This window comes from Bacillus rossius, chromosome 1, assembly GCF_032445375.1.
Source record: "Bacillus rossius redtenbacheri isolate Brsri chromosome 1, Brsri_v3, whole genome shotgun sequence".
Taxonomy (NCBI): domain Eukaryota; kingdom Metazoa; phylum Arthropoda; class Insecta; order Phasmatodea; family Bacillidae; genus Bacillus; species Bacillus rossius.
Window position 1 is genome coordinate 116,693,453 of NC_086330.1, and position 21,241 is coordinate 116,714,693.

Genomic DNA, 21,241 nt, shown 5'->3' on the forward strand with positions numbered 1-21,241 from the left:
TTAACCAACAAGCCTCACTGGCAGCTTGACTAAGAGCAACAAATTCTGCTTCAGTGGATGACAGAGCCACTGATTGTTGTTTTTTTGAAAACCGGATAACAGTACAGCCAAAAACCTTAAAGCAACAACCAGTTGTAGACTTACAGTCATCACTGCCTCCCCAGTCACTGTCCACATAGCCTACTACATCATCATTCCTGTTTCCATAGTAATTTAAACACATATTTAAAGTACCCTTGATATATCTAAGAACATTTTGCATAAGTTTGTAAAGTAAAGTGCTTGCACAGTTCTGATATCTACTTAAGATTGTAACAACAGCACACAAATCAGGTCTTGATCCCATTGCAGCATACATTAAGGATCCAACTAATTTTCTACACTTTGACTCTATTTCCTCATTTTCTGAGCATTCCTTTTTCAATAACTCAAACTTGAAGTTTCTGTCGATGGGCAAGGACAAAGGTTTGCATTCTGACATACCATACAACTCAAGTAAGTTCTGCAGATACTGTTTCTGACTTATGGTTGTACGATTACTAGCTAAATCCTGCTCGACATCAATACCTAGAAACCTTTTTACACAACCCAGCTCTTTCATTTTGAAGGTGTTACATAGTGCATCTCTAAGATGACTGAGCTCATTTTTACAATTTCCAAAATATAGAATATCATCAACATACACCAACAAAAACGTTTTGGTGTTGCCTTTACATTTAGAATAAACACATGCATCTTTGTCAGAACGTACAAAACCCAGTGATGACATTACTTTATCAAATTTAGAGTTCCACAATTTGGGAGCATTTTTAAGGCCATAAATAGACTTATTTAGTTTACCAACAGGATACTCTGAATTTACACCCTCTGGTAATTTCAAATAGAGTTCCTCATCAATTTCACTGTTCAGGAATGCACTGCATACATCCATTTGCTGTACTGGTAAGTTCAGTTTGGTGGCCACACTCATAAACACTCTGAAAGTTTTAAGTTTTGCCACAGGAGCGTACAAGTTATACACATCACATTCTTGCTCGAAACCTCTTGCCACTAGTCTTGCCTTGTATTTAGTTTCCCCAGTTTCAGTACCCTTTTTTGTGAACACCCATTTTGAACTAACTACTTCTTTTCCTTCTGGCACCTGTGGTAAGGTCGTCCAAGTGTGGTTTTCATGTAACTGCTGAAGCTCGGCCTTAATTGCCTCCTTCCAACATTGTGAGTCTTCCCTATTCATTGCCTCTTTGTAACTCTTCGGTACCGCATCAGTTGCTACGAGTCCTAGATCGTACTCTGAGCACCATGCTGGCTTTCTTACACTCCGTCCACTTGCTGTTTTAGGGGGCTTATTTTTGGAGGTTTCTCTGCTTGACACTTCAACTGGTCTCCCCTTTCTTTGGTCTCCTTCAGTCACTGCATCCTCAAAACCTATTAAAGGGAGAAGACATTCCTTCACTTTGTACGTCTTCCTCATCAGTACTGGAATTTGATTTTATTTGTTCATCTTCTTGAGTAAGGTCTAAGCCAATCATTTCAATGTCTTCTACTTCAGTTTCAGTCCTTGTTTCACGTCCCTTTAGTCTCACAAACACCACATCCCTTTTTATTTCAACTTTCTTCTTGTCTTTGAAGTAAATTCGATACCCTTTGGAATCTTCGTAACCAACAAAAACACCTTTCTCTCCTTTTGGGTCCCACTTCAGTCTCTTTTCTTTCGGTATATGGACAAATACCTCTGTTCCAAACACATGAATTAGTTTTGTCAAATCAACATTTTTCCTTTCCCAGACTTGATATGGTGTCTTATTATTTTCTCGAGCCTTTGAGGTCCTATTTAACACATACACAGCTGTATTTACTGCCTCTGCCCATAGCTGTTTGTTAAGCCCTTTCCCACTGAGCATTGACCTAGCAGCTTCCACTAAGGCGCGAATGTCCCGTTCTGCTCTTCCATTTTGCTCTGGTGTATAAGGTATTGTTGTCTGGTGTTGTATCCCATGGTCCTCAAGCAGCGCTTTCACTTCCTGATTCACAAATTCTCCCCCATTATCACTTCTAAGCACTTTCACAGGCAGACCTGTAGCTTTTTCTGAAAACTGTATGTAGTATTTCAGCTTCTGGGACACCTCAGATTTACTCTTGATAAAGTACACTTGCCGGTAATTTGAATAGTCATCTTTCAGTAGCAGAAAGAATCGAGACCCTCCCACAGACTCTACCTCCATTGGTCCACACACATCAGCATGTACCAATTGCAATGGAGCATCAGTGTGTTGTTTGCTTTCACCAAATGGTAATTTCTTCATTTTTCCCTCCAGACATGCTTCACATGACTCACTGTTGTCTGAGTACTTAATATTGTTTTGATTCAAGACACTTTTCACATAGTCCAGGTTTTGATGACATAAACTTTTATGCCACTCTCTCAACGAGCGTACCACCACTAAGCAGTCTTGTTCCATGATTACGTCCAGAATATACAAATTTCCCTCCTTATTTGCCACCGCACGAATCTGGCTGTCTTTATATACATAGCAATGATTGCCAGCCATTTTAACAGTATGACCCTTTTCAATTGCACTTGATACTGAGAATAGGTTCATTTTCAGCTCAGGGACCCACAATACATGGTTCAAGGTACTTTGCACATAATTCTGTCCATTGTAGACTTTCACATTAACTTGTCCGATACCTTGCACCTGAAGACTACGTCCATCACCAACGAGAACACATTTATTCGATACTGGTGTAAAGTTCATGAGGAGGCCACGTTCGAATGTCATATGTTCACTTGCTCCACTGTCCATGATCCAAGAGGTGGATCTTTTATGGTCCTCCAAATCACTTACACTACGCAATACACTTTCTGACATTACAAAGGCATTTTCATGTTCAGGCCTATACCTTTGCTTGCACTGAAACTTCAGATGTCCTTTCTTGCCACATTCAAAACACTTTCGTAAGTCTTTATCCTCTCTGCATTGGTTTGCCACATGTCCCAGGAATCCACACTTGAAACACTTTAATCCCCCTGTCTTCTTGACAGTGTTCCCTTTATATGATCCTGCCACCATAGCCACATCCTCATCCTTGATTTTAGACTTTAACCTCTCTTCTTCCACTAGTAGTCGTGCCACCAGGTCATCAAGTTTTTGTTTACTAGTTTCTACAGATTCCCATGCTGTCACAAAGTGACCAAATCTCTCTGGCAGTGACATTAATATTTTTGTAATCGTGAACTGTTCCGACACTTCTTCTCCTGCCTGTTTAAGCAAGTGACACAATTCTTGTATTTTTGACAAATATGTAGACATGTCAGAACCCTGCTCGTACTTAAACTGAAAAAAACGTTGTTGCAGTAAGTGTACACTTATACTCGACTGCTGCTCATACACACTAAGAAGCTTCCTCCACATCTCATTTGCAGTGGTGCAAGTAAGTATGTCGTCGGTCTAATTAGCAAACCTCGTAACTCCACTTTTTGTCAAAAATTGGTTTTTGGTACTACTATATACTCAGTTATGTGTTCTATTACCATTCCAAAGATCATAACAATAAACAATTCCTATGGGCTACAATCCTATTTTCAGAAAACCTCTTATCTCCAGCTGTCGATTTCCTGCATATTAGCATACCTCGTAACTCCATTTTGTTAGTAAAAAACACAGTGTTATTGTTGGACTGTCTATTAATTGTTTTTAAAATATTATTCTAATTGTTTCGATATTGTTTGTACGTATGGAGCAGGTACATTTTATTATTATCTCACACTTTAACTATTGTCCATCGGTTATTTATGCATACAAAACACTTATTGCAATAAATTATACTTTTCAAACGTTTGTAATACAGGCCATAATATCAAATGTTTTTGGAGGTAATGTCTAAACTATTTTATACGATTTAGCTATCCATTCTTCATTTCAGAATGTCAAGAGCCAAGAATGATTTCGAAATGGATCTCATGAGTACTCGTTGTAGAACATCATACAGTCTTAACGATATTGGCACTTTCATTGTTTTCTTTTACTGTTTTCGATTTGAAAGCCAAAGATGGCTTCTGTTATCTGTGGAACGAGACTGAGAGGGGCCTTGGTTCAAATGAGTTTGCTACAATAATTTGCAACTTCATCTTGTCGCAACTACCTTTGAGGAACGATGCCGACAAATTGATACTGTATAGTGATGGTTGCTGCTATCAGAACAGAAATGTGACTCTCGCCAATGCACTCTTACAGATATCGGTGACAAAGTGTGTAACGATAAAGAAAAAGTTTCTGGAGGTCGCACACACACAAATGGAGGCAGACTCCATGCACTCGAAGATAGAAAATAAGCTGAAAAACAAGAAGATTAATGTTCCAGCTGACTACATTGCACCTTGCAGGGAAGCACACAGAAATCCACGTCCATATGAAGTTCATTATTTGACTCACAGTTTTTTTTTTTAAATTTGATCATGCTCAAGTGTATATCTCTATCAGACCAGGCAGAATAACTGGGGATCCATGTGTTACCGACATCAGAGCCTTGAAGTACACTCCAGATGGGGTTATTTCCTACAAGTTGGGTTTCATAGAAGAGTGGAAGAACTTACCTATTCTCAAAAAGAACATTACTGCTAAGCAATTTAATCGTTTGCCAGCACTGTACACTGAGAGGCTGAAGATAAAGAAAACTAAATACGACCATTTGCAGTCCCTGAAAACAACTATGGAGTCAGACTATCACTTATTTTATGATAGCCTTCCTTTTCAAAACTGAAGCATTGATTTTCTGAGGGGTAATTTTTTTTTCCAATTTGTTGGAGTAATATTTATTGCCTCATTTATCAGTATTTAAAAGCTAGTTTTATCTTGATGTTCTTTCAAACGAATTCATAGTCAATGTTGATTTTATGTACTATACAATATTGCTGTTGTATATTGTATACTGTCCTTACTGTTCAATATCGGAAATAACCCTTGTATTGTTAGAGATACGTTTTTATAATACACGAATAAATTTGGTGCTATAACTATTCACCTCAAAATTGTTCTAATATCAATATTAAGTTTACGCCAATAAGAAGATTTATATCTTATCAAACCTCGTATCTCCATATTTAGTTTGAATGTATGGTTGTAAAACCTCGTAACTCCATTAAAAAAAGGTTTGGTAATTAAAAATTGACACAGAGTTTGTTGACAAACGTCAGGGGGTGTTTTAACTTTTATGTGATGAATTAAACACATATTTAGTACAAACAAAAAAGTTATTCAGTTTTTTGCTTCTCTTGTAAAATTTGTCTTCAGGGAGTTACGAGGTTTGCTAATTAGACCGACGATGTGCATCATTGCATCCTCACTCAAACGCATTACAATAATACTCTGAGCCTTTGCATCTTTTTTTTGCCACTCACCTTGATCTTTTTCCAGTTTAATGTCTGTTCCATCCACAACTGAAAAAAGATTCATTCCCCGCAACAACACCGACACCTGGAACTTCCACACGTTCCAATTCTTCTGCCCCTCCAACTTTATCGCTCCCACGGTATTCATCCCTAGCTGCTCCATTTTTCCGGAGTCAACAAGCACCGACGATAAATTGTTGACGACGAAAGCGACTGAATGTGTACCACACCCCGGTACCGCTACTCCACAGAAGCTTCCCACGCCGCCATTACCACTCTGCAGAGAAACACGTTGCCGGCCTACACAATTTAAACATCTCTGATGCGAAGATCATTCATGACTGTTATAAGCATTCTGGGCCCATAACCTGTTGTCAGTATTTCACAAAAAAAACGACATGCCGTGATGCTGATAACCATATCCTTTTATTCACATAATAACAGTCATTTCTTCCACATTCCTTTTCCTCCATTTACTACTCTCCAAACTAAAGCAGTGCTACCAACTCGGTAGCTACAACTATACCTACGACACAAAATATCTTTATTGCCGATAACAGTTAGGACAGTAGATGATAACTTTAAAGTGCATGAAAAGTTTTTCAGCCTCACTGATCTGGGTAGTGCTACATGTGAAGTACTGTTTGATACGGTTATCCAATCATTTCAGGAAGCTGGAATTGAACTAAAGGATAATTTAGTGGGGATGGCTGGAGATGGAGCAAATATAATTATGGGAGCTAATAATTATTTGTCTTCTCGCCTCAAGGAAATGATACATGGAACATTTATTATGAAATGCATTTGTCATTCGTTCCACCTTTGTGCCTCAAAGGCATGCCAGAAACTGCCTGATTTTGTTGAACAACTTACGCGAGACATCTACAACTATTTCCATTGCAGCCCTAAACGTTTTGCAGTGGTTCGCGAATTCCAAGAATTTGTTGGTACAGAGCCACATAAATTACTTCATCCAGCACAGACACGGTGGCTCTCATTACTCCCTGTGGTAAAGTGGATACTAGAGCAGTATGAGGCTTTAATTTTGTTCTTTCAAGATGTTGTGCTCTCTGAACAAATTCCAGCTGCTCAAAACATTTTAACTTTGCTTAGAAATCCGATTTGCAAACTTTACCTTCAGTTTTAGAGTTTATTTTGCCATACTTTGAAGACCTTAATAAGAAAATGCACAGCGATTAACCCTAATTATATCTCCTGTATAGCAGAATTTCAGCACTTTATAAAAGCACTTGACTGTTACATAAAACCAGATTATTTGACACGTAGTACGGTTGAAGAAATTCAGTACAGGAATCCTGCAAACTATCTTCCATTAGATGATCTTTATTTAGGAGAAAAAGTTACTGCAATAGTTTCAGCCAAAACCATTTCCTGTAATAGAGAATATTTACACCAGTTCAAGCTAAAATGCCTGGATTTTATAATTGAAGGAGCTCATCAAATTTATCAGAGATTTCCTTTCAAGAACATGAGCAATTTAAAACAACTGGAATTTTTAAAACCAGAAAATGTTAACGAATCAATTGCCACCATCGCAAATATTTTCCCCCAGTATCCTCAACTTATTACTGAGAATGAATACCAAGAAGTGGATAAAGAATGGCGACTACTACGGCAGACTGAAATCGTGTTTGGCAAAAATTTGAGCATAGAAGAATTCTGGGCAAGAGTACAACAAATGAAAAGTGGTGATGAAAATCCTCTTTTCTTCCTCCTTCGTCAAAAATCTTCTAGCTCTGCCAAACTCAAGTGCATCAGTCGAGAGGGTATTTTCGGCCTGCAAACTTCTGCTGTCGGATCGTAGAAATAGACATTTCATGAAGACGATGATTGGCTTGCTTCATGCAAAAAGAGACATTGAAACTTGTCATGAATTAAAATTTGAAAAACAACATAAGGCATTGCTCAGCAAGTCCATGTATGAGTTTAAAGGTTATAAACGCAGCAGCAGTGAAGATTAATATTGTGCTTTAATGGTATTGACGCCGTCCCCTCTACCTCCATTGATTTTTACTTGATTTTTATAAGGTTCGTAATTTCAGGGTTGGTTCGGCCTTGTGGCTAGAGGTAGGGGTTAACGCAGTAGGGCCCCCCGAGCTGTTATGGCCACTCGGGACGCCTGAAGAAGAACACAAAGTCACTGGATGATGCCTTATGAATTTGTTACGGCACAGCCCTATACATAGTGCTGCCCGTTCTGGCAGTAACGGTTGTCCCGAATCGAATAGTCACACGCGCAGCCCACTTCCTCAGTGGCGGCTCACGATTTTACTGCGCGTGAAGGACGTACTCTTGCACACGACGCGGCGGTTACAAAATAAACTCTAACATGACAAATTATACCTTGACGAATAAAACACTTCACTATTACACATTACGTACCTATTACACTGGGCTAATGACACGTAGGCCCGTATCTCCGGCGACTCTACCTGACTCTTAGATTTGTCCCAGATATTGACTCGTTAATAAGTTTGGTGGCACGTGTCGCCTACTGGCTGTCCCGTGCGGACTGAAACTATTTTAGCCGGTGAGCTAGGTTGTTGCGTGAAGCGCCGATGTAACGTCTCGTAGACTCCCCATAGTACTTACGTAATATGCTGAACACTCATCTTGGAGCACTGATTTATCTAAGTAAAATACCTCATGGTAAATTGATGCCGACCACGGAACTGTACTTAAAAGATTAAGAAAAGATTATAACTATTGAAAGTACATGTCGGTGAAAGCAAGAGTTGATGGTTCCGCGTTGCACGAAGGCTGCCGGCCTCTCCGAGCTCCAGACGGATACTGCCGCTCTCGCCGCACGCGACCCCCCTCATACCTCACACGGAAACGTGTGATTTTCGCGCGAAACTGAACCGGCCAGGTTCGGGACAAGGCGCACAGTAAAACATAATTTTGAAAGGACTGAATTATTAAATGATGAAAATAATGTCTAATAAAAACCTGTGGAAAAATATACATAATTGCATTTTATGTAGTTTGGCGGAGAGATATGCCACACCTGGCCGGATCCTTCTGCCGACGTAGCACTCGTTGCCTAGCCTTCTCCTCGTTGCACGAACTACATTTTGTTGCGCGCACGAGCGCGTTCGGTGCACACGCCTTTGTGAGACGTTGATGAGGCATAGCGGTCTATGCGACATAGAGGAGCATTGGCGGTCGGCGTCAGTATATAGTGAAATGTATAAGTGTTAATATTATCATTAATTAACTAGAGATATTAACTTAATAAAGCATTCTTCTACTTTGGAAGTTTGTCTTAATGCTTCACATTTAAACAAGCAAGAGTCAGTGAACTAGTGTTTCAAGCTTTCTTCCAGCCAGTAAATATTTATTTTATTTCAAGACTCTGGTGTTTTTCTGGTCGTCTATGTATTGCTACACCGGCTAAGTAAGGTAAGTTTAACAGTTTTTACTAGTTTTTTTCAAGTGAATATTCACTGTTGTTTTGGTTTTTGGTTAATAGTTTAGATTTTTCACCATTGTTATATTCTATAACTAAACATTTTAGATGTGATTGAATTTTATTATTGTTTTTTTTACCATATAGGGATTTTTATTGATATCTGGGAGAAAAAAACGTGTGGTTTATAGGGATTGCATGAGAGTACAGGTTGGCGACACTGCTCCCTTTTGACAGGTGACGCATGAGATACCAATAAGGGCTGTTTGAGAATGTATGTAGAAATGTTTGTGACTTCTAGGATGGAAAAAATACGCATGTGTGATCGAAGAGAAAATTTTCAGAGGATTTAGAATTTTGCTATAAAATATGGAAGATAGAGAAGTACGTGTAGGTCCGCTTTTGGAAGAAACATTTTATATTCTTTCAAAAAAAAGTACTGTTTACAGAGTGAAGCTGACTGATAAGGGGCTGAGTTTGCAGAAGGAAAGCAATGGGAGCACTAAAACTGAAGTCATTCGAATAAATGATATTCTAGGTTGCAGGTGCATGCGAAGTAAACGCAGGTCTGGTGCATCATGCGTGTGTAATTCTAGCACAAACAGGAAAACTAATTTAAGGCCGGTGGAAGAGAATTCTGGTGAACAAGACGAGAAAGATATAAGTGCTTATCTGTATATATATGCGTATGTCCTTAAAAAATTTAGGGTTAAGTCTGGACGCAAGCGAGATCGAATGACCATAACTTTACGGTTTCGTTCATTTGACAAGTATGAAGATAATATGCGAGAAGCACAGAAGTGGAGGATTGCTGTCAAATGCCTAATCAGAAACAGTCCGATCCCGAGGTGTATACTAACTGCAGATGACACGAATATTTCTCTTCAAGATGGTAAGTTTTATTTGTCAGTAATATAAATTAACTGTTGCAGAATTTTAAAACCTTGTTGGATATCAGAAAGCTTAAGGCCCTGCCACAATCAACATAAGCTTTTCACAAACACAACATAGTATTATGCACAATAGTTGAATTCCATGTAATTCAGTTTGACTAGCTATAATCGTACATTGCGATAAGAATTTACATGAGCCCAGTTTTAGTATACCTATGTAAAGTATATCTAGATTTACCTCTTGCTTAATACTGTGTTATTTTTAAAACTGTTATATGTTTTCAGCCAATCGGTAACTTAAAACATCCTACTATGCCATCAATTGAATACTTATTATATGCATCACAATTTAAGGATAAATAATTTATTTCTGCACTTAATTGTGCAGTCCCTGTACTATTATGAATTTTATTCTGTTATTACTAATTTTTTCCCTTATAATTACACAATACCAACTACAGCAATGCTAATTTTCTGGAGGCCAAAACAACAAAAATAAATAATGGAATAGGGTTAAGTTTATAACCTAAATGGTTACTATTATAAATTAGTTATCCCTCATAGAAGTTAAAAAAAATCTCATGCTACACCAAACAATTGGGTGCCAATGCGAGATTACAATATATTTACCAATGATTCCAATATGTATCAGAGATAAAGATTGAAAACCAATAGTTACTGACTCAAGAATTATGATAAAACCCTGTATTCTGTTAAATGGACTTACATGGATGTAACACCGACAATTACAATGATTATATAAAAAAAAAAAACAGATTTTTCACTATTATCTCAATGACTAAGTAATGAAGATTTTAGACATAGCATTACCGTTCCTATTTCAACTCAGCATTTAAACATTTCCAGCCAGGTATACTATTGAGTCACGTAGAAAAGAAAAAAATTAATGTAGATGGTACTTACTATTTATAGAAAAATTATTTTAAGTGTAAATAAAAAAAAAGTTTAAGCTTAATGCAGTAGAGCAGCATGAGAAACTCTTATGTATCTATAACAAGATACTCTTATAAGTGTGTAGATTAATTTAGAATCAAGTTTTTTGTAGTTTTGTGTTTATATCATATTATAGCACAAATGAAGTTAGGAAATATGTTATATCTGCAAAAATATAAAAAATAGGTAGGATCAGTTACAGTGGCGTAGCCAGGATTTGTGTATAGGGGATGTTAAGAAGCATGCCCCCCCCCCCCCCCCCCCCCGTATTAAAGCGGGGTGTCCGAGGGTCCTCCCCCGGGAAAATTTGGATTTTATGGTGTAAAATAGTGCTCTTTTAGCAGTTTTCGGTACTTAAATTTAAATATTGTAATGGTAAAAATTTTATTAATTTTAATATGAAATTTGTTTGAGTGATGAATAAGAAATTAATTAAAGATTTGGTGCTAAGGGGGGGGGGGGGTTGAACTCCTAAAACCCCTCCCTGGCTACGCCCCTGATCAGTTAATAATTGGAATGCTAATACCAATTGAGCAACTATAACAAGACTTGTACACATTTCCTTTACCATAATTTTACATACCATTTGGAACTCGGAACATGCTTTCATCTAGCACATTAAAGGATATTATTGGAGCATTTTCAATTCTACACCATTCAATTGTCGTTGGATGATATCTACGATAGTAGATCATTATTCTCAGGTAGGAGTTGCAAACTGTCTTAAGAAGCGATGATTTGTTGAAGTCGATATTTGCTGCAGAGTTTCAACACGAACACATAATGTGTAGCTGTAGATAGTACTTGCAGAGAAGTAACACAATGTAGAGATTGTAGCTGTAGAAAGACTTTGTAGAACCATTATCCTCGATGACAGCACTTTAAATATGTTCTACACCAACAGTTCATAGAAGGAAGTATGACTATAAAGTCTTTTATATTAATAATTCTCAAAGTTATATCAATTCTTCTTGATATATTATTGATTATAATAATTATTAAACAGTAACTTCTTTATATAACTATAAATTAAGCCACCAAAAATGCAGAGTGCTTAGACCAAGAATAACAATGTCAATAAATTGTGCACGAAAGGATTTCAAAGGAGACTACATATAAAAAATGCTAAATAAATAAGCCTGCATGTTTAGCATAGGTTGCTTAAAATGTAAGTGAACAATATAATTACATACTTCATAAAAAAAAATAGTGGCATTCAAAAATTTCAGACACCTCCTCTTTCTTGAAAACTGCCTGTGAAAATATATGTGTGCAAAATTAAGATAACTACACAATATTGTAGTTGTGTTAATAGCATCTCTCTTATTTACAGCACAATAATATGACAACACCTTAATTAAATTATCATATTAAATTATCATTGTATTCCTCTTTACTTCTAACAAAAATATGTTCAATCTGTGCCACAAATGATTTTGTATTATAACTAAACACAAGTTATGAGTTTGTGAAATTGCTTGTTCTTTGGCACTTACGCCTGGGAGTGTTCCAAAAAATAAAAAAGGGACTTGCTGGAACAAAGTTAATGATGTAAATCGTAAAGCTGAGACAGATAAAACAAAGGGCTTACACATCATGTTGTAGTCCATAACTCTATATAAATAATGAAAGCTTAAAAAGTTCTCTCGTGAGTCAAATTCTTACCAGCACGTCATTACACTAAACACCCGCACCTTAAGCAGCTTGTTAATAAAGTCAAAGGATCTAAAGTTAATATTAAGGTTAACATGTTTCATGGTATGGTTCAAATTTTCTCCAACATTAAACTAGTAAAAGTTCACGCTATGTGGGCTATTAGTCAAATAATCTATTAAACAACAGTGTCTGTTCCCTAGGCAGTAGAAACACAAAATGAAATTATTTAAGTGCATGCAGTTTTCCTTATGCACTTCATTTATTTCGGGTGCCAATCACGCACGTAAGCAAGTTCAAAAATTAAAGGTATATTTTAACAGTTGATATAGGTTGAAGCCTTGAGATACATATTCATGTGCACTGCAAATCAGTTTAATGGGGTGGAGGTACTGCCTATGATTAGACTCGGATGTAAGCTCATAGTTTCAATGTCAGTAAGTGTCACAGATATTTTGCTACCATGACTACACACAAATATCATAAGAACTGATGTACCAAGTAATGCAGCATCTGTTCAAACATGATAATTGATGTGGACTTGCAGAGGGGGTGGGCCAAAAAGTTTAAAAACCAGATGAGATATGCTCACATACGGTAGTGACGTGTCCAGGTGTAGGCTGAAGTCCACAGCCACAAAGTATCACAGTTCATCAACCACACAATATGGGCTTCGCACACCGCAAGCAGGTGTGCGTGCGCTCAGGCTTCCAACTTCCTCGGCGCACCACAGCAAGCGCTGAAAACTAAACCATTATTTCCAGACTAAAAGTATGCTGAAGTTAACAAACAGACCTAATGAACAGTTATGAAAAAAAAGCAAGACATCAAAATTCAATAATTTAAATATATATAATAATTGAAATGTATTAAATAGAAGTTTATTATTAACTGAAAACCTTAAAAACTTAATGGCACAAATGAATATGCCCATAAGAAAAAAATTGTACAAAACAAAAACTTATGATATTGGACCAATTAAAATAAGTATAAAGAGAAACATCAAATACCATAATTAAATATTTAAATAAATAATTTTGATAAAATGGAAAAAAAAAACATAACATTTCTGTTGTAAGAGGCAGTGTTAAACATCTTAAGTCTATTAGAAATTCTTTTTAAAATGCTTCTTTTATTTCTTGGAAAGGTTTTCAAATCATTTTCTAAGAGGGCTCTGTGATATTTTAATTAGTTTACCATTTTAGTGAGTAGTTACGTTAGGTACAGTATATAAAGAGCATATATTTGTTAGAACAGTCAGTTAGGTTAGCTTCCTTAAAAATACTGGCAAACGAAATATTAAACTACGAGTAAGATGAAGGTGTCGGAGGAGGTTTATTGCTGGAAGGGGCAGGGCGACAGGTATGACTCTGCAGTGTAACCTGAGATGTGCAGAACAGGTGCAGTGGGGTTTAAGGGAAGGGGAGGAGGGACTGGGGCTGCTTGGCAAGACTCTGCAGGGAAGAGGCAAAGGCCTGCTCCACTTTAGTCAGGCCATTGATGGAGTATCAGCAGTGGTCTGGCACCTCGTGACGGAGGTAAGGGAGCTGGAGAAGGTGCTGTGCAGAGCAGTGATATGGGTCATGGGTATGTGGCAGAGAAGGGAACTGCAGAAGGGTGAGATGTAAAGGAGCTAGGGTGGGAAACGTTACAGGGGCGGGGGAGGGTAGAAAGGTTAAGAGGGCTGCTCAAGTTGATAAAGGATGGGAGCACGGGAAAGCTGGGAACTAGGGTGCACAGAATTGGGTACAGAGGGAGGAGAGACCATGAGTTCCTAGTGAGGACAGGAAGGGAGTGGAATGGGCTTGATGGAGAAATATTGAAAGTGAGAGATTCTAAAGACCTAAGGGGAAGACTCAAGGGATGGGGAAAGTGAAGTAAGGGGGAGGACTCTTTGCCACCAGGTGGAAGCCCAATGGCAAGTGGACATTTCAAGTAAATTTATCTTAATTAATCACTTGTTAAATTAGTGGAGAACATATCAGGAAGTAAAAAAATAAATAATAATAATAATAATTTTTTTATTTTGGAAATGGTATTTTCCTTCAGAATTACTGACATCAATTCCAGCATTCTACCAAAGCAACAAAAACTAACTTCAAGACCAATAAACAAGTAGCTGTGGTACCTGTAATTGACTGGATCAATTTCCATCTAGGCCTATTCACAAAGCCATCTGATGAACTTAGTGCCTTGTGTTTCTAATCGCTATGAAACTAGTCATACCTGCAGTATTATATATAGTGGTAGGCAGAAATAAAATATTTTTAATTGCTATACAGCCATTCCGTATAAAAGAGGAAAACATGTAAAAAATTAAATTTAATAATTCTCATATTTTATTTACCGGTGCATGTTCATGATAGTTCATATTTAATAGATCTGGGCCCTATTTCATAAAACTTATTAGTCTCATAATTAGGAGTCAGGAGTATAGAGGTATTTGAGAAGCCCTCAATAGAAATGAATTTTATGTTTATTATTTTACTTCTTACCTCTATGACTTTGTCTTAGTCCTGTTATGAATTATATTTACCAGTATTGTATCTCTATGGTCAGGTCAATTTGGTTTTACTCTTTAAGTATTTTCATGTTTTATCTAAGTAATAATTTTATGAAATGTCTTTGCAAACATTTGTTAAACGGCGACGAATAGGAAATGAGCTTACACCTTTTAATATTGTTTTTGGGTCATTACTGAGGAAAGAGTATATGTGATTGGACGCTCGACTGCGCATATATTTTATTTAAAGAATTTAGTATTTCCAGTGTGATTTCGGAGAGTGTTCAATAGAGAAAGCTTTGACTGTTTGAAACAAATTGGAACTTGAGTTTCTGTTCTACTATCATGGGAGAAGGATTAGAGAGAAAGAGCTCCGTGATTTAGTCATAAATGAATGTAAGAATATCACGTAAAACATTGGTACGACGACTGAATAGCTAGAATCTACGTGAAATTGATGATTTTATAATAAATACCGGAACTACACAATGAAGAAGAGGTAGTTACCGATGTTCGAAGCTCTACTAAAGAATCGACGACGACGATAAGTTTTGACTAACAGCATAAATAGAACTGGATCAACGACGAATTAAGAAGAAACGAAGAAAAGGACTATCAATCTTCGATATGGAAGGAGTTCGACAGCGGTAGACGGCATCGTAGACGGTGTACCGGAGGACATCATCCTTCTAGACGACTCCAGGTGACCGACGCCAGTCCTGCTGGAGTACCAGCAGCACGAGAGGAGGTGCATCGAGACGGAGACCCAACCAGCGACATCGGAGGAGAGTGAGATCTAACCAGCAACATCGGAGGAGAGACGGGTTCGGAGAGGTTTTCCACAGCCTCTTGGTATTGTAACGACGCGACGAGGTTTGTTTGCCCCATCCCCGAATTAACAAGAACAGCGAGAAGTTACCTGTCCTATTTTAATGGCAAGATATCTTAAACTATGATGTTTACGATCAAGACCTAATTTGATACTCGCAAAACAACTTAATACTACTTAACTACGTAAAGACTTGTAGCTTGTACATACTGGACCTGGTTAACTGACATTGATCAGTAATATGTACGATATCAAAGTTAAAATCTGTTAAAGTCATTAATTGTCTTGAATGTTTAAAGAATAGCCCCAGGTCCAGAAGTCTTGAGACAGTTTGATCTACCGAAAGAGACTGAGCTAGTAAAAACAAAGAAAAGACTAATTTGCCAGTTAAAATGTGTTTCAATAATATTTAAAAATATTGACTGATAACCAAACTATTATTCAGTGATACAATTACGTAAAACGTAATTAGTTCTGAAAGACATTTAAGTATAACGGATATTGAAATTTTGTTTAATGAAAAACCTATTTAAACATGAATAATTGTCTCAAAGGTATTTGTATGTTGCTTGCTAATCATTGACTCTGTCACTTTTCATGTTACAGTTGGATATGTTGCAAAAGAGTATTGTCACCCATACAACCATGATTTTGACCCTAGTAAAAAGTTAAATTTTCATTATATTTTATTTTTCCGATTGATAACCATACTTACATATCATGTGTATGTTAAACCAGATAGACAGAAATATTCAGCTTGGATTGTCTTGAAAGAATAATTAGTTTTTATTACACTGAGATCAGCAGTCATAGAGAAGTTAATGCTTTTAAACACACTACTTATATTTGTTGATTTTAAGGTCAGAATACTTACACCAAAGAGAAGGAGACATACTGCTAAGGAATTATACGACATTTTATTGTTTGGTATTCACACTGAGTCAAACTACACCAGTACATACAACTTGAGAATAATTTATTTTCACTATCAACATAACAAGACATATTTTAGTTAATATTCTGTAGAGGTTAGTAGTTGTGCTACATACACAATCACAGCACTAGTACTTTATAGAGTTTTCACGGCGCCCAACTAGACCACATTTTACATTATAGATATTGGCATTTTAGGAAATATACTCCATAGAGTAATTCTGAAAATACTTATAGAATTTTTGATCACCCAACGGTGGCACACCCTTTTGAAATTTTGGTCGCTCATCCTTGGAGCTGTCTGAAAAATAACAGAAGAAAAGGGAAAATTCTGAAAACACAAGTTTGGTTTCATAAAACTAGTAGTGTAAAAAAGTAGCTAGTAGTGTAGGACTCCTAATAATGAGTGATAAAATGAGTTCAAAATCAAGAGTGTTTCATAAACTTCAAACACTAATATATTGCACTGATTATTAGCACTGAAATTTATCAATCTTGGCTTTATATTAAATCATTTTAAGAGTCATCAATTCTTAGAGAACAGCAGTGGTATCTGTTAGTGCAGTACAAAAATTTAACAAAGAAAATGGAATCCTCAGATTCTAGTGGAAGTGAAGATGATAATGTAATAGTAAGACGCCCGAGACATTTTCATGAAAGGAAAACCTATACGTTGGTAGAGGAAACATATGAGTACAATGAACGTTTTAGGTTAACACGTGGTGTTTTTAATTATGTGCTCACAAGCATTGAACCTTTTTTATTCCATCCAACAGCACGGAACCAGGCACTTTCACCTAAGCAACAACTGCAAATAGCACTACACTGGCTTGGTAGTGGTGTGCAATACCACTGCATAGCAGACATGCACAATGTTTCTAAAGCTACTGTCTGTAGAGCAATTGACAAAGTAGTCACTGCAGTGAATAACACCCTACTTGCAAATACTGTGTGCTGGCCCGAAAATGTTACTGACATTGTACATAAGTTCAGTGAAATAGCAGGTATGCCACTTATTTGTGGTGCACTGGATGGAACCCTCATCAAAATCGATGCTCCTTCTGAAGACGAACAAGCTTATGTTGATCGACATGGTAATCATTCGTTAAATGTTATGTTAGTAGCAGGTCCAGACCTCCAGTTCTACTATGTTTGCGCTAATTGGCCTGGAAGTGTAAGTGATGCACGTGTTCTAAGGAATAGTTCTTTGTTCGACAGAATGGAAATGGGTTGGAGACCTTTTCCTGGTGGAGTGCTTCTTGGAGACTCTATTTATCCCTTGAAAACATGGCTGATTCCTCCTGTATTACAAAATGTGGATGATCAGTTACAACGAAGATTCCTTCGTGCACATAAGCAATCACGACGTGTTGTAGAATGTGCAATAGGTAAACTGAAGGAAAAATTCCCTTGTTTGAACTATATGCGCATTCATCCTGTTTTTGCATGCAATATAGTCAAATGTTGTGTTGTATTAAGCAATCTATCAAAAGAAAATTATTTCTTGGAAGAAAATGAGTGGTTTGCTAATGAATTTGAGGAAAATCATGTACAACTAGAAGATTACGATAATGATGAAGATGTCCAGCAGAATATCATACAAGCACAAGAAAAACTGCAATATTTTTACAGGCATTTCCAGAATAGAAGATAAGGCACAAACTTAACACTTCTCACAATGAAAAATATGGGGCGGCCAGATGTTCAAGTCATGTATTTAAGTTAAAGTATTTAATGTCAATACAATGTACAATAATTATTATGAAAAAAAAAAACATTGTTGTTTAAAAAATAAGTATATAGGAACAAACTCCAACCATTCCTAACTTTTCAGTGTTCTTATGATTTACTTTTTTTTTAATGTTTAACATTCTTGAAGTAATAGCAAATTGCCATCATCATTTACTGTATATTGTCCATTGTTAACAATAACAATCTCTGTCTTATCTTGCTGGGATACATCATTACAATTGTCAATGATATCCTGTGTAAGTTCACAATGCTGAACACTGAGCCGGTTCTCTGTTTCCCAAATCTCCAGTTGCAGTTTCCTTACTTCTAGCTTCATTTTTCTTATTTTAAGTTCTTCTAAACATTTTTTATTTTCCAAGGTTCTCACGATTACCCTTCTCTTTTTCAATGGTCTTGAACCTAAAACAAATTAATGTCGCAATAATAAATATTTTTAAGGAAACAATATACCAATATTTAATTAAAATTGGGGCAGGCCTACTCACAGATTTCTTCGTTCGTAGTCTTTCCCGAAGAAGCAGCTGGTGAAGGATTTTGATACACATTCACATTCAATTCGTTAGAATGATGCCCGTGGTTGGCATTATCGTGATCACATATCTGGACGTTTGCACATGGTATATCATTTTCAACAGCATTGTGTCCTTCTATTTCCTGATTTACTTCAAAGGAATCAGGAACTCCTAATCCTCTCAAAACAGGGGACGATCTGCCAATGATTTCCACAATCAACTGGTCCGTGACATCCAGCTTGCTGTGGACATCACCACCAGCCCCACTTTTAATGGACCTATCGAGTTTTGCCTGTAAAAAAATATAAAGCACTGTCTATAACCGCATTTTGTATTAAACTTAAAAATAAATCACTACCGGTACTTCCTTTTGGAAGGGAGAAGTTTCATATGCTTGTTACATGCCTTGCATGCCTATAACCTAACCCATAACCTATATGCATCATTACATTTAAAAGCAGAATGTTTATCCTTTTTAAAGTCAATTGAAGTGTAAAAATTATAAACAGTTACATTTAAATATTTTCTAAGTACTTACCACTGTTATATTTCTGAGATTTGGCCAAGTGCTGTCTCTGATGTATGCATAGTCTTTGTCGTTTGTGACTAAACCGATTGCTACTGCATAATCACGTATTTCTGTCCAATACAACTTCTTCACATCTTTTGTTAAAGTGCCAGAAAATGCACCAAACAGAACATCTTTATTCTCCAAAATTTTCCTCAGAAAATTTTCATATTTCCTGTTTTTAAGTTCTCTTTTAGCCATGTTTACACAATGTTCAAAAATGTAAACATCAAAATATTACCCACCAACATCAGCTGACTATTAAACTAATAAAAATAGTGAACTATTTTAGCAGTCTTTCAACTTTGTTTATGAAACACAAATTTCTACACTAATAGCTACTTTTTATTTCACTACTATTTAGGAACTAATATTATTACTGTGTTTATGAAATAGGGCCCTGGGCCCTATTTCATAAAACTTATTAGTCTCATAATTAGGAGTCAGGGCCCTATTTCATAAACACAGTAATAATATTAGTTCCTAAATAGTAGTGAAATAAAAAGTAGCTATTAGTGTAGAAATTTGTGTTTCATAAACAAAGTTGAAGGACTGCTAAAATAGTTCACTAATTTTATTAGTTTAATAGTCAGCTGATGTTGGTGGGTGATATTTTGATGTTCACATTTTTGAACATTGTGTAAAAATGGCTAAAAGAGAACTTAAAAACAGGAAATATGAAAAAATTTCGAGAATAGAGATGTTCTGTTTGGTGCATTTTCTGGCACTTTAACAAAAGATGTGAAGAAGTTATGTTAACAGAAATTCGTGATTATGTAGTAGCAATCGGTTTAGTCACAAACGACAAAGACTAAGCCAATTGACCTACAGACAGTAGCTTTTTAGAAACATTGTGCATGTCTGCTATGCAGTGGTATTGCACACCACTACCAAGCCAGTGTAGTGCTATTTGCAGTGGTTGCTTAGATGAAAGTGCCTGGTTCCGTGCAGTTGGATGGAATAAAAAAGGTTCAATCCTTGTGAGCACATAATTAAAAACACCACGTGTTAACCTAAAACGTTCATTGTACTCATATGTTTCCTCTAACAACGTTTAGGTTTTCCTTTCTTGAAAATGTCTCGGTCGTCTTACTATTACATCATCTTCACTTCCACTAGAATCTGAGGATTCCATTTTCATTGTTAAATTTTTGTACTTCACAAACAGATACCACTGCTGTTCTCTAAAAATTGATGACTCTTAAAATGATTTATTATAAAGCCAAGATTGATAAATTTCAGTGCTAATAATCAGTGCAATATATTTGTGTTTGAAGTTTATGAAACACTCTTGATTTTGAACTCATTTTATCACTGATTATTAGGAGTCCTACACTACTAGCTACTTTTTTACACTACTAGTTTTATGAAACCAAACTTATAATTAGCAGCTACATCTATGACTCCTGACTCCTAATTATGAGACTAATAAGTTTTATGAAATAGGGCCCAGGAGTCATAGAAGTAGCTGCTAATTATAAGTTTTGTTTCATAAAACTAGTAGTGTAAAAAAGTAGCTAGTAGTGTAGGACTCCTAATAATGAGTGATAAAATGAGTTCAAAATCAGGAGTGTTTCATAAACTTCAAACACAAATATATTGCACTGATTATTAGCACTGAAATTTATCAATCTTGGCTCTATAATAAATCATTTTAAGAGTCATCAATTTTTTAGAGAACAGCAGTGGTATCTGTTTGTGAAGTACAAAAATTTAACAAAGAAAATGGAATCTTCAGATTCTAGTGGAAGTGAAGATGATGATGTAATAGTAAGACGTCCGAGACATTTTCAAGAAAGGAAAACCTATATGTTGTTAGAGGAAA

At 36.4% G+C, this 21,241-nt stretch overlaps 1 protein-coding gene across 1 annotated transcript in view; it reads left to right on the forward strand.

Moving 5' to 3' along the window:
* The first annotated feature begins 9,019 nt into the window (after window positions 1–9,019).
* The window catches only part of LOC134542923 (sphingosine kinase 1-like), a 134,142-nt gene continuing 121,920 nt past the window's right edge, over window positions 9,020–21,241 (forward strand). The window contains exon 1 of the mRNA XM_063387519.1: window positions 9,020–9,711. Coding sequence (XP_063243589.1) covers window positions 9,189–9,711 — 523 coding nt within the window. The 5' untranslated portion in view covers window positions 9,020–9,188. The remainder of the gene's footprint in view (window positions 9,712–21,241) is intronic.